Here is a 13,214-nt window from a genome sequence, read left to right as displayed (position 1 = left end):
CAAAGGCATTAGGCGGAGACGACGGAAGCTGTGGAACAGGGCTGTGCCAGGAAGAAAATGGTATCATTACATGGTATTTATCCACAACACACAATAAGCCTCAACATCTGCTCACCGCGAGCTCTGCATAGAGGGGAACCTCTGCAGCCCCCAGGGCAGGGGAAGGAGAGACATACCTTCCAATACTGTCCGCTAGGATGCCAGAAATACAATTACTCTCAGTACACACAATTTGGCCCCTGCTGTCACTACTTTACGCTGCACTGCCACAGCCCCATAAGCCAACCATGTGCTGGGGAACTTGTGCTCTGCCTCTGATCTACTCTGCAGGGGCAGTTATTATACCAAGTCTAGGGGACGCTTTCCAGGGCGGCCCGCCTATCATGGGGTGCTATGAGGGTTATGCACAGTGATTTAACTAGGTCTCACAGAACAGTGAACTTGTATAAGGCTGGCATCACACAGGTGTATGCGTATTTGTGTGTGTATATAAACGCAGCGCTTTGCGGAATATTCTTTTGCACGTACATCAGCATACTCTACTGTGCTTTTTCCGTGTGTGCCGCATGTGCATTTGCGCTCAGCAAAAAAATAGGCATTGATTGAAATGGCTAATTAGTTTAATGAATTCACAGTATTTTACGTATCTCCTAGCACATTTTGCATGCGTTTGCGCATCCCCATTGACTTCTATGGGGACTTCTGAGGCACAAATAGGGCATGCCGCATTTCTTTTTGTGTGCCTGAAATACACAGGTAAACGAACTCACTGAAATCAGCAGTTTCTATTATCTGCGTATTGTGGGCACAAAAACGCCCGAGCGACGCCAGCCTAAGTCTCGTGTATGAACCTTGATTTTCTCACCTCTGTGACAAACCTGGTCGTGCTGAGTTACAGATGGACTATATATCTTGAGGCCAACAATAAATGCATAAATTAAATTGGAGAGGGCATATTGCTAGAATTCCACTTTCTTAAAAGGTGCAAGCCTCTTAATAGATCGGGTGTGTTTAGGATTGTCTGCTTTCTTTTTACAACTACTATAAGGCCTCATGTCCGTAGGCGGGTCAGATTCTGTCTGCGGTAGCCCGTAGTGGGATCCGACCCTGCCCACGGCCAAGAACACTTTCTTCTACCTGTGCAGCTGTTCTGCGAACCTGTCCGTATCTTCTTTCTTCTATACTGCGGATGCAAGCGGGCACACCGGCTGGGGTGCTGCGCTCATGCGCAATACATTATTATTTTTTTTAACTCCTGCTTTCCCATATTATCTGTGGCCCATCCGCAATTGAATTGTGGATGGGATGCGAATTGGATGGCTTTCATTGAAGTCAATGGTAGCCGTCCGTGCGGGATCCGCAGCAAAATGGAGCATGCTGTGATTTGTTTTCCGGGACCAGAAGGTCTGCAAAACAAATCTGCATGCTTTAATTAAGCTGCGGACTCCCATGCATCCCTATGGGAGGATTGAATTGCGGATCATCCGCAATTCAAACCCGCCCTTGAACATTGGGCCTAAGCAGCCATACATTTGTGCCGCTACAGGCCCATTAACACGTAGCGATTGTGGCTCAAACAAAAGAAAATGTGCGATAATCACTATGTCTAAACAGGAACCATCGTGCACTTTTCCCCCCCGCATTTTGTTTGTGGCTCAGTTTCAGCTGGCATAAGATTCCCCTGCAGCTCGCTCACTTCTCGTTACGTTTAAATACTCCCCGCTCAGCTTTTCACATAGGATGTGAGCGCGATTCTCAATGATGCTCTTCCTGTCTAAACATTCTGAATGAGAGCGAAAAACTGACGACGAATTAGCGTTAATGTTACTCACTCGATCAAACGAGAATCAGCTCATGTAAAGGAGCATACCTTACACTTATTTAGTCTTTGTTTTTGAAACTGAAGCCAAGTGATGTAGAGCTTCCCCACACTCACCTGTCTTTTCTGGAGTGGCAAAAATGTTTTAGCATGTGCAGATTTCAGTCTGAATAACTGTGGGCTACAGTGTTAACATCCTAAGCCTGGAAGCAGCTACAACATGTCCAGCAGCTGCACCCTTGTTCTAGGCCTCCATAGAGCTGGATGCAACTACTGTGGCAGCTCCCAAGGACAAACCTGCAGCTGATCTGACAGCGCCCGGCTCGCCGCACATAATGTAGCTGCATCCCCAAGTAGAATTTTAATACAATGGGGCTTATTTACTATTCAAAGTATGATAGATTTCAGGTGCACATTACACCAGTACATAGCCTAACTGTAATATTAGTAGTTACCTCTGTTTTCAATACAAGTAGTGGCTGACATTCACTGTATGACCAGTTACACTGCACCTAATGGAAACAACTTCATGTATTCTGAGGGTTAGTGGACATCATTATACAAAGGAACTACAATGAATGACCTCTTTATTGTAAACACCCATCTAGAAGAACGCGGGACCTTCTTTTTGGCCAAGGTGACTTGGAGGGGTTGTGAAGGCCAGATTCCACTAGGGGTTTAAATCGTTCTGCAGGAACACTGTTCCGTGCGAACAGGTCAGCGTCTTGCAATTGTCGCAAATTAGATGAAAAAGCTGAAATGTTGTGAACAGCTGACAGGAAGGGTTAATCAACTCATGCTGCTTGTGCCAAATTCTGACTCTCCATTCAGCACGGTGCAAAAGAAATCGAATTTAATCTAACCAGGTAATGTTTTTACACTGTGCAATAATCTAATTTTGTACTCTTTTGGCCATCGGAGTTTCACTAAAAGGATGTGAGGGAAAGCGAGTTAGTTCTCAAGAAGGGGAAAGTGGCAGAAAAGTTAGTAATTTGTGCCCGTCTGGATCCATAGCGAGCGGCGGCAGATCCTACAGTGGTACATGGGGTCATCTGACTGCATTTACCATACAGTGCTGCATATTTCTCTTGAGGTTTGGTGAGGATATATCTAGAACATGGACATTTTTGTCTCTTTTTTTAGTAGGTCATTCCTTTTGCAATTAGAGTATTTCCTAATATACTTTTTAGGGACACCGCTGTAAAGACCATCAAAAATAAATTATTCATAGCAACCAGTGCGATGTTAGATCATCTCGTCTGCTATAGTTACAAAAAGCATGAAGGTTAAAAAATTCACCAGGGAAGATCAGGAGACGCTTCGTAATCCTTCAAGCATCTTTGACAGCAGAATTGTGCCGGCTTCATGACAGCTGACGGTAGAGGGCAATAAACAGGAGTACATTATGTGCCGACGGACAACAGGTACCAGGAGAGAATCTCAACCGGTTTGTGCTGCATTACTCTATTTTTGGATTATTACACCATTAAGAGGAGTCTCAATAAGAAAATGCTGCTTCTGCAACCAAAGCACCGAGTTCCTGCTGCAGGTAATTACAGTCCGACAACGAGAAGACAGAACAGAGTACCTCACCAAGGGCACCATTAGTAGGAGACATGCCAAAGCATAATTATGCCAATGTCCTTAGGCTATCTATTCTATAACACTATTAAAGTGGTATCGGTGAGGGTCCGACTGCAGGGACCCCACAATCCCAGAGTCCCTTTCCCCCAGTCCTCCTCACTTCTCTTATGTTACTAAATGGTGAGCAGCTTGCGCTTGAGTTTCAAAGAAGCTATTGGAGATAGCGGAGTACAAAACGCTCGTCTATTTCCATCAGCCCCATTGAACTGAATGGAGTAAGGGCTGCACATAGTGGAAGCAACCAGGAAGCAAGGGGGACAGGGGAAACGGAACCCCCATTCTCGTGATTAGTGGGAGTCTAGGAGATTGGACCCCCATCAAACTCTCAGTTTTCAGCCATCCAGTGAGTGGGTGAAAACTTGAAAATGTATCCCACTAGATGAATTACCCCTTTTAATGGTTCCTTAACAACAAATTCACAGACCAAACTTTGGATCAAAGCCCATCAATTCCATTTTCCATTATCATTCATTTATTAAATGGGTGTGAAATAAACACTGAACACCATAATTGCATAAGCATGTTAAGAATCTCCGATTAACTTTTTTCCGTTTGGCGGAAGAAACTCTTGTGCATCAAAAATTAATATACATCTACTACATGTTCATATTTTAGAAATCTACAGCAATGAGCCTAAATTAAAAAGGACCACAATACAGTATATTCCGAATAACAGAGGTAACATGAAAAAAGTGGTTTTCAATCTGAAAATATAATACATTAGTTCAAAATAGACGGATATACATTGCAGCCATTGTAACTTTCTTCAATTATTTTCTTAATTAAAAAAAATCCACACTTCATCTCAGAAAACCCCTTTATAATAAGATATTGATGACTTTTCCTCTGGATACATCATCAATATCAGAATGTAGGGGTCCCCTGTTTGAATTGGTCGCAGCACTCAGATGAGCACCATGGTCACTTCAGTACATAGGAGGCACAGCGCCATACATTGTATAGGAACTGTGCCTGGTATATATGCTCAATCAAACTCCCTTGAATGGAACAGAGGTGCTCTCAGACTGCGTGACTGATGAACATAACATGCCTGAGATGATACTACGGTGCTGAGCAGTGATCAGTGGGGTTCCCAGGCGGCGGACTCCCACCGATCAGAAATTCAAGGAGAAGTCATTAATATCTTAGCCTTGGAAAACCCCTTTAATGAAAAATGTAAAGTACATACAGAGTGTAGTTCACCTACCTCAGGTTCTATATTCTGCGTCTGTAGCACCTGTCGCATCCGGAATAGGTCTTTTTCAATTTGCTGAATTCGAGCAACTCTCAACTGCATAAAAACAAAACATCCGAAAGGTAAATGTGGGGCGCAGCCGGTATTTAATGCCATGGACATAACATTCGAATAGTGTGTAAAGTTATGGAAAAAACATGCCGTAAAGTGATTAGGGGTTATAAACTATGCCTGGCATCCAGCAGGACATCTGTGGGCTACCGCCTGTAGCACTCTATACCGTGCAGTAAAATAAAGTGGAACTACAGGAGCCAATGGAGCCCACTGCCCTGGACCACTCTGTATGAGCAATATTTTATTTCTGCTAGATTTTTAATACATTTGCTGAATAGACAAGTGAAAAGGTATTTTACACTAAAAATGTCTCTACATACACAATACAAATAAAAGAAAAAAAGTTTGGCCTTAAATCAGCCTCCTTAAAAATGACATTTCCCATAAGGCCAAGTCCAGAAATGGTGACCTTTTTTTGCAGATTGTGCTTCAAATATATAGAACGAATCTGTGACAGTCCGAGGGTGTAACATGCAGATTCGTGTGATGGATTCCACCTTTTGCAAAGGGTAAAATGTGCTGGGAAAAACGAGGAGAATGAGCATGCTGCAAGAATCCAAGAACAGCATGCTCAGATTTCCACTATTGTGGATGGGGTTTCATGTATTGTGCTGTAATGCCACAGAGCATGGTATAGAATAAACTGCGATCACACCACATCTGAGCATGGTCTGATAACTAGATTCTACGTCCGGTATAAGGAGCTGTGATCTGTTGCATATGACATCTCATGATAGAAGTGCAGCACGTAAGTGACATACCTGTGCTCTTTTCTCCATGTCCTGACATGTCCCCAACTGCTCCTCCATTGCAGCTCTTATCTGCCTGGCCTCAAATTCTAATTGTCTCCTGGTCATGTCCGTTTGTATAGAGAACTAAAGGCCACAAGAGAGGATGACAAAATTATTTTAACGTAAAGATGATTCTCACATATATGAACTATATTTATAGGGGGATTGTGACAGTAACAAGTGGTCAGATATGGTACCTGCACATTTACTGTGATCGTATTAAGGCCTAATGTCCACGGGCGCAATTTAATTATAAAATCCGCAGGAGACCCGCACCTCTGGCCTCCCATAGGGATGCATTAGCATCTGCAGGGCAATTTAAAGCATGCAATTGTGATTTTTCCCCCCCCCCGGTGTGTGGATCGCACGTGCGGGAAGAAGTCGCAGCATGCTCCATTTTCCTGCAGGTCCCGCAGGGACGGCTCCCAGTGAAGTCAATGGAAGCAGTCCCCGCCGCACAAAGCCACAGCTGTCATTGTGTACGTGCCACGGGTCCGCGGGAAAGCAAGAGATTTAAAAACAAAAAAGAAGGCACTGCGCATGTGCTGGCCGGTGCTCCTGGACGCATCCACCGCGCTGAAGAAAGAAGATCCAGTCAGCACGAAAGGAGACCTGTGCTGGATCCGGAGAGGTAAGAAACTGTCTTTTAATGTCCATGGCCGTGGGCACGCATGGATTCTGCTGCGGGATTCAGCAGTGGTATCTGTGCATGCAAGTTGACATGAGGCCTAAAGCAAGGTAAAAACAGACTGATGTCGAAATTTTCCTTTATGCAAGATGCATTTAAGCACAGTCATCACGATGAGGATAATAGGATCACTGCTTACATACAGTGGGGGGAATGATTGCTGCACCCGTCTCCCCCCAGTACACAGCAGCCTGAACTCCAATTCATCAGGAAAGGCCATCTCACACCCTCTACAGCCCTGCGACCAATCAGACCGCTCTAACTTTTATAGACTGCTAGGGTCCGTTGTCGGAGTTTATACAGCGGGTACATTGTTGGCTCCTTCAAACGATAAATCGTTCAGTTGTTCACATTCACTGTATAAGTGAGAACGACTGAACGAGCAAACGAGTTATCGGTCAATCATTGGCTGCATTTACAATGAATGATCATTCATCATCACTGGTTTGAACGATAATCGTTCCATGTAAAAGGGCCTTTAGTTAAATAAGGATGAGTCAGGCATAAACAACAGAGCAGTCAAAGCTTGTATATGATAATGCACTTAGAGCAGTTTATACACTGTAAAATGTATTTATCATACAGGAATAGAAAGAAAAAAGAGCTTATTTGCATTTTCGAACAATCTGAAGTTAAACCCATCTGCTGACACTCACATTCTCAGTAAGAGGGAGGCCATCGATTCTCTTGGTGAGGTTCTGTAACTGGGCATAGTACCAATCCTTCTCCTTTTCTTCCTTTTCAAGCTCAGCAATAAGTAATGACCTAAACAGCAAAGGAATATAAATATGTAATGACTTATAATTGCTGACGTCATTATATTACCAGGAAGTCTATGCGCATCGATGACGTTCCTGCACTAACAATACTATATTGAAGGCATTATTTCTTTAGGATTGTACTAATTAGACTCTAGTAATGATTTGGGTAACATTTTACATAGGGTGATCAGTAGAAATAAAAAAATAAAAAAAAAAAATACTTTTACCAGTCCGGACCCACGGATGGGATGTACTTTGTGGACAAAATGCCTATTCTATCTTTAACCCCTTCCCGCTCCAGGACGTACCGTTACGTCCCGGGAGCGTGGTACTTCCCGCAAAAGGACGTACCGGTACGTCCTGGAGATAGCACGGGATCACATAAGATCCCGTGCTACGTGCTATCCCGCAGCGGGAGCCGGCTGTCAGTCACAGCCGGCGTCCCGCTCCAACAGCGGGGGGACATCGGAGATGCGCCCGCCGCTGTTAACCCCTTCCCTGCCGCGATCTAAGTAGATCGCGGCAGGGAAAGAGTTCACAGAGGGATCGCGATCCCTGTGTGTCTCCGGCCGGAACTCGTGATGTTATCGCGAGAGCCCGGCCTGTCACCATGGCAACAGGACGCCAGACACTGGCGTCCTGTATTGCCTGTGCCTATAATCGCTGTACAAGCGATAAGGCATGGCAGAGCAGTAGCTCTGCCATGCTTTATGACAGCGATCATAGGCACAGTGATGTAAGTCCCTCAGAGGGACTCAAATAGTATAAAAAAAAGAAAAGAAAAGTGTAAAAAAAAAAAAGAAAAATGTAAAAAAAAATGTAAAAAAACCCCTTTTTTATGCTTTTTCTAATATTAGCATAAAAAAAAGGGGGAAAAAACCTAAAACCCCACATATTGGATATTGACGCGTCCGTAACGACGTGTACAAAAAGTTGAACATGCTTTTTATTTTGTACGACAAAAAGCGTAAAAAAACCCGCTAAAAAACAGGCAAAATGCTAATTTTTAGCATTTTGCCTCACAAAAAATGCAATAAAAGTGATCAAAAAAGCCGTACATTTCCCAAAATGGTACCAATAAAAACTACAGCTCGTCTCGCAAAAAATAAGCCCTTAAAGAGCTCCGTACATAGAAAAATAAAAAAGTTACATGACTTTGAATGCAGCTATAGAGAAAAAAAAAAGATTTCCAAAAAAAAGGGGGTTTTATTGCAAAAAAGTGTAAAAACCTAAAAAAAATATAACAATTTTGGTATCGTTGTTACCATACCGACCCGCAGAAAAAATTTAGTGTGTCATTTATGCTGCATGATTAACGCTGTAAAAAAAAAAAAAAATAAATCTATTGCAGAATTGATGCGTTTTCTCTCCCTGTTATCATTTAAAAAAAAATAAATAAATTTTGACGATATTGTCTATATACCCAAAAGTGGCACTGATAAAAACTACAGATCGCCACGCAAAAAACAAGCCCTTATACGGCCGCGTCCACGGAAAAATACAAAAGTTATGGCTTTTGAAAAATGGAGATGGAAAAATACCAAAAAAATCGCTTGGTCCTCAACGCCAAAATAGGCCGTGTCATTAAGGGGTTAAAGAAGAAAGCCAGTGTGTGACACAACGGTACACATAAAACAGCAAATCCTTAGAAGCGACTGTCCAGCCCCCCAAATGTTTGCAATTTGCTCAGGGTGTTAGAGAAGCCATTACTTTCCTCGCCCGATCCACCATCGCTGTTTGATTGGCAGGAGACCCACGGTGATCAGCACCATGGGTCTCCCTTATGACAACAGCTGCTTGAGATCTGCACAGGCAGCCGTGCTGAAGGAGTCGCCCATGTGAAGACCGCCATGGACTAGGCAAGTATAACTTTGGGGTGGGCCCTCCAGTGAAAAAAAAATTACATTTTTCATGTCCCTCCACTACTGGAGGATTAAGTTAAATGACTGCTAATTGACTGCTCCAATGCAAGCTCCAGTTCTAGGAGTAGACAGCAATTTAGAGTTACGAAGGAGAAGGGTGCTGTATTACAAGGGCCCTTTGGTTGGTAAATAGGTATGCGCACACACTGCTCCAGCTGGCACATTTGTATGAGCAATGGTGTAACGGCATCTAGTCTTTGGACTTCATTGTGTGCTTTGAATTATGTGGCTGCTATGGTAGTATAGATATTGTGTGTGGTGGGCACAAGTATATGAGCAATTCCGTGTTAATGCCCTTACTACATTGGCATTATATGGCAAATACCTACACATGGGCACAGTGGCGGGGGATAATTGCTGGATGGCACCTCTGTGTAGATACTAAGTGGCTGCAGAGTATGGAAACGCTGCAGTCAGCATTACTGAACAAGGCAGGGGTGGCATGTGTGCCACTTGCTCCGGGCACTCTGAGAACACAGGGTGGTCCTCGGCTTAAAAAAAGAAACACTAGACTAGGTGTTTCTAGAATTATTACAATTTTCTAATATATTTCTTAAAACGGTTGCCCAGCCCATCCACGGCTTGTAGTCACACACCGGTCCCTGTCCCTAGTAAGGCTCACAATAGAACTTCTAATTCAACACGAGGGGTCAATTATATAGGAAGCCTTCAGATCTATCAGTAAGTTTCCTAGGAGTGGGGCGAAAATCATAGTATAACCATATGAAGCAAAGGGAAAACATACAACTATAATGCAGCAAGGCATTGCCACTCATCTGATGGGTTCAATTAGCATAAATGTAACGGCAGAATTTGTCTTACACAACTTGGGCAAACACACGTCTGTGTATGAGGGGGAAGGGTGGCCGAAAACAGCACACCGTCAACAGTCAAGAGAAGTTACACAAATAGTGTAACACAGCGAGCCCCGCTGTTCCCAGTTCACTGTGCAAGTCCCACTGACTTCTATAGGAGTTGACTCTTTCCCAATCCAGACCGCCTCGTACAGCCGAGCCAGGGATGATGGGGACCACAAGCAGAGAGGTGGGATCAATACTTATCTGACCTCCATGGCATATCCTATCATATACCATAAAAGTCTGAGATGGGAATATCCCTTTCATCAGATCACACATTCCGACATTAAAACCGTCAGATGTGCATGGGGTTATAGCATGGAGCGGGCACAGGAGCTGAGCCTGCTCCAGATGAGTCAGCTGTCAAACAGCTGGCGCCTGCCTATTAACCCGCTAAATGCTGCGGTCAGCACTGACCGCGGCATTTAAATGGATTGATAGAGGGAGCATGGCTCACCAAGTACCATTCAGTTGCCATAGTAAACGGGGCCTTGTTTCATATTTTTATTTTTAATTAAAAAAAAAAAAAAGGTTTAAGAGAGTTTAAAAAACAAAAACAGCTTGGAAAACCAGACAACAACAAAAAAAAAAATGAACATAATAATTGGTATACCTGCATCTGCAAATGCTCAATCTATTACAATACCTCACCATTTATCCCAGAAGGTGAATGCCACCAGTGAAAAAAAATATATATATATTAAATGCAAGAATTGGGCTTTTTTTAGTCTCCCTGGCTTCCAAAAAATAACCCTGAAGAATAAAAAGCACCTAAAAACTTTTATACGCCCAAAAATGGCACCAGGGGAAACTACAGCTCACCCTCCAAAGAACAGGTCCTCACACAGCACCACCAATGGAAAAATGCAGTTATGGCTCTCAGAAGATGGCAAATTTTTTTTTTTTTTAGTAGTACATCATATACAAAAAAGATTTTTTGGGTATAACTCAAATCGTACTTATCCATAGAATAAACGTACCATGTAATTTTTACCGAACTATGAACACCATAAAAACATCACAATTGCATTTTTTCCCATTTCGCCTCAGAAATTTGTTTTAAAGTTTTTTCAATATACAGTATTATATGGTACATTAAATAGTACCAATGTTAAAAAAAAACAAAACAAGTCCTCATTTGCTTAAAAAAATAGAAAAATAAAAAGTTATGTTTCGCTTGTCTTTTAAAGGAAAAAAACTAAATAGTCTGTGGTCCTGATGGGGTAAGGAAGTTAAATAATTGCTATTAAATTGATTAACCCTAAAACTGAATTGCTATTTACCTCTCCTTTTCCAGTTCCTCAGTATACCCAGGGCTTTCTCTGCTCCCATTGACAAAGCCTCTCCTTGGAAAAGAGCCCACTGGGACCGGACTGCACTCCCCTGAGTGGCCAGAGAGGGAACCTTCTCTGCTTCCATAGGAACGGAGGGACATTTTGGATTTCATCTTGACCCCAGGGAAGTTACTACCATCCAAATTTAATTCTAGAAAGAATAAAAATATCATAATTTTATATAAGAATACACATTTACTACAATGCACTACTAAACCTTTCCAAAAATACAACCAACAGGTGACGTTGCAGCAGTAATAGAAATGCAACAATATGCCTCCATCATTGCCTTAGTAATGCCTACGGATAGTCAAACTGGCCTCCATTACAGCCCTACAATATCCCATAACTAGGTGGTTCACTTCAGGGTATTACAAAATCTGGGGGGCAATCCCAGTTATGATGCATAACTAAGAAGCCGCTGCACAGACCATTAAGGGTAATGTTCACACAGCCAAATTTATCCCAGAAAACTCCGTGTGAATGCCCCCTCTAATATATGTGTCTTTTTAAGATGTAGTTTCTGGCATGGATTCGATACGCATACAGAATTTGACCTGTCCATGGGCAAAATCAGTGCACGGAATTCTGACGCAGAAAATTGCTTTTCCACGAGATCCCATGTTAGGTAGTAACATGTCACTTCTTGATGCAGAAATGCGAGTTTCTGCGCCGGAATCCCTCATAGTATATTCTGTGTGCGGATCTCTGCCAAGAGCTGCTGCAGAATTTTCCGTGGCAATTCCCCCATGTGAACATATCCTTAGGGGGTTGTCCCACAATTAAATATTATATTTCTATGTTAGATCACGCAATTTTTAATTTTTTTTTGGTAAAATCCATTTAAGGCCTCATGTCCTCCACGGGCGGGTGGGACTCCGCATGCGGCCGGAGACCCTGCATATCAGTGCCTGTCTTTTTCTGTACTGCGGATGTGTGTGGAAGTGCCGGCCGGCACACGGACGCAGTACAGTTTTTCTGTTGTTTTTTAAACTCCTACTTTCTGCAGAATCCGTGGCCCGTCCGGCTTCTATTGACTTCAATGGAAGCCGTCCACGCGGAATCCGCAATAAAATGGCGCGTGCTGCAATTTGTGTAAATTGAAGTGCGGATGCCCATGCTTCCCTATAAGCGGATTGAAGTGCGGATCTTCTGCGCAGGTGCCCAGCACGGATTCCACAAATCAAATTCACCCGTGGACATGAGGCCTAAAAGAGAATACTGATGTCTAGATATTGCTATTAGATATACGTGTTATGGCACCCCGTTCATGTAATTCCCTCTTAGGACGTCCATTGCTGGTGATAAGAAGCGGCTTCTACTGCAGGGATTATTATTACCTGGTCTGCACAATAGCAGGAATCACTCTGCCGCCCCTCTACAAGAGTATCCAGGCGGTAGAAGGGACTGAACTACTGAGCATGTGTGACCACCGGCACTGGACACATTGGAGGGATGTTTCAGCAGAAAAACCATAAGAACCAACAGCAACATCGACACATAGGAACATTTTAAATATCAAAATGTGTATTTTTCATGGTCTAACAGAAGAATATAACATGAATATTAACTTGTGGAACGTGGGCGGAGAAATCAACTCAAGGACCTTACAGGTGAGTATTCTTACATAGGAGGCAGTGATATTTAAAGGGAACCTGTCAGATCCCCTATGCTACGCGCAATGCGGACAACGGGATATAGTGACAAACCGATTTTAGTGGTTTGTCACTTATACCGATCAGTTAAGCAGATTCCAAATCTTACTTCTGAAATTATGCAGGGCTGAACTAGAGATGAGTCCATTGAAGCTCATGTATATTCATATATGCACACTGCCCCACCATCCTCCTCCCTCCAGATCTGATTGGCAGGTCATTCTGTATTACTGATCTATTACTGAGGCAAATGGATGAAGCAGCAAATTACAATGAGGTCATTATTATGGGGGACTTTAACAATCCAGATATAAACTGGGAAGCCGAAACCTGCGGATCTTATAAAGGTAACAAGTTTCTGTCAATAACTAAAGATAACTACCTGTACAGAACCCAAGTAGGGGAATGGCCATTTTGGACCTAATATTAACCAA

The 13,214-nt window shown here is 43.0% G+C and overlaps 1 protein-coding gene across 6 annotated transcripts in view; it reads right to left on the bottom strand.

Annotated features, from left to right (window-relative positions):
* The window catches only part of APC (APC regulator of WNT signaling pathway), a 108,041-nt gene that overhangs the window by 30,039 nt on the left and 64,788 nt on the right, over nucleotides 1–13,214 (bottom strand). For 5 of the 6 annotated variants that reach the window (XM_066603056.1, XM_066603060.1, XM_066603057.1 and 2 more), the window contains 4 exons: nucleotides 11,075–11,276; nucleotides 6,908–7,016; nucleotides 5,534–5,647; nucleotides 4,671–4,754 (listed from right to left, as the gene is read on the bottom strand). In XM_066603056.1, the coding sequence (XP_066459153.1) occupies nucleotides 4,671–4,754; nucleotides 5,534–5,647; nucleotides 6,908–7,016; nucleotides 11,075–11,276 (509 nt within the window). The remainder of the gene's footprint in view (nucleotides 1–4,670; nucleotides 4,755–5,533; nucleotides 5,648–6,907; nucleotides 7,017–11,074; nucleotides 11,277–13,214) is intronic. The other variant, XM_066603062.1, reaches the window with a different exon arrangement.

This window comes from Eleutherodactylus coqui, chromosome 5, assembly GCF_035609145.1.
Source record: "Eleutherodactylus coqui strain aEleCoq1 chromosome 5, aEleCoq1.hap1, whole genome shotgun sequence".
NCBI lineage: Eukaryota > Metazoa > Chordata > Amphibia > Anura > Eleutherodactylidae > Eleutherodactylus > Eleutherodactylus coqui.
The sequence above is the reverse complement of the archived record's forward strand: the minus strand, read 5'-3'. Positions and strand labels throughout refer to the sequence as shown.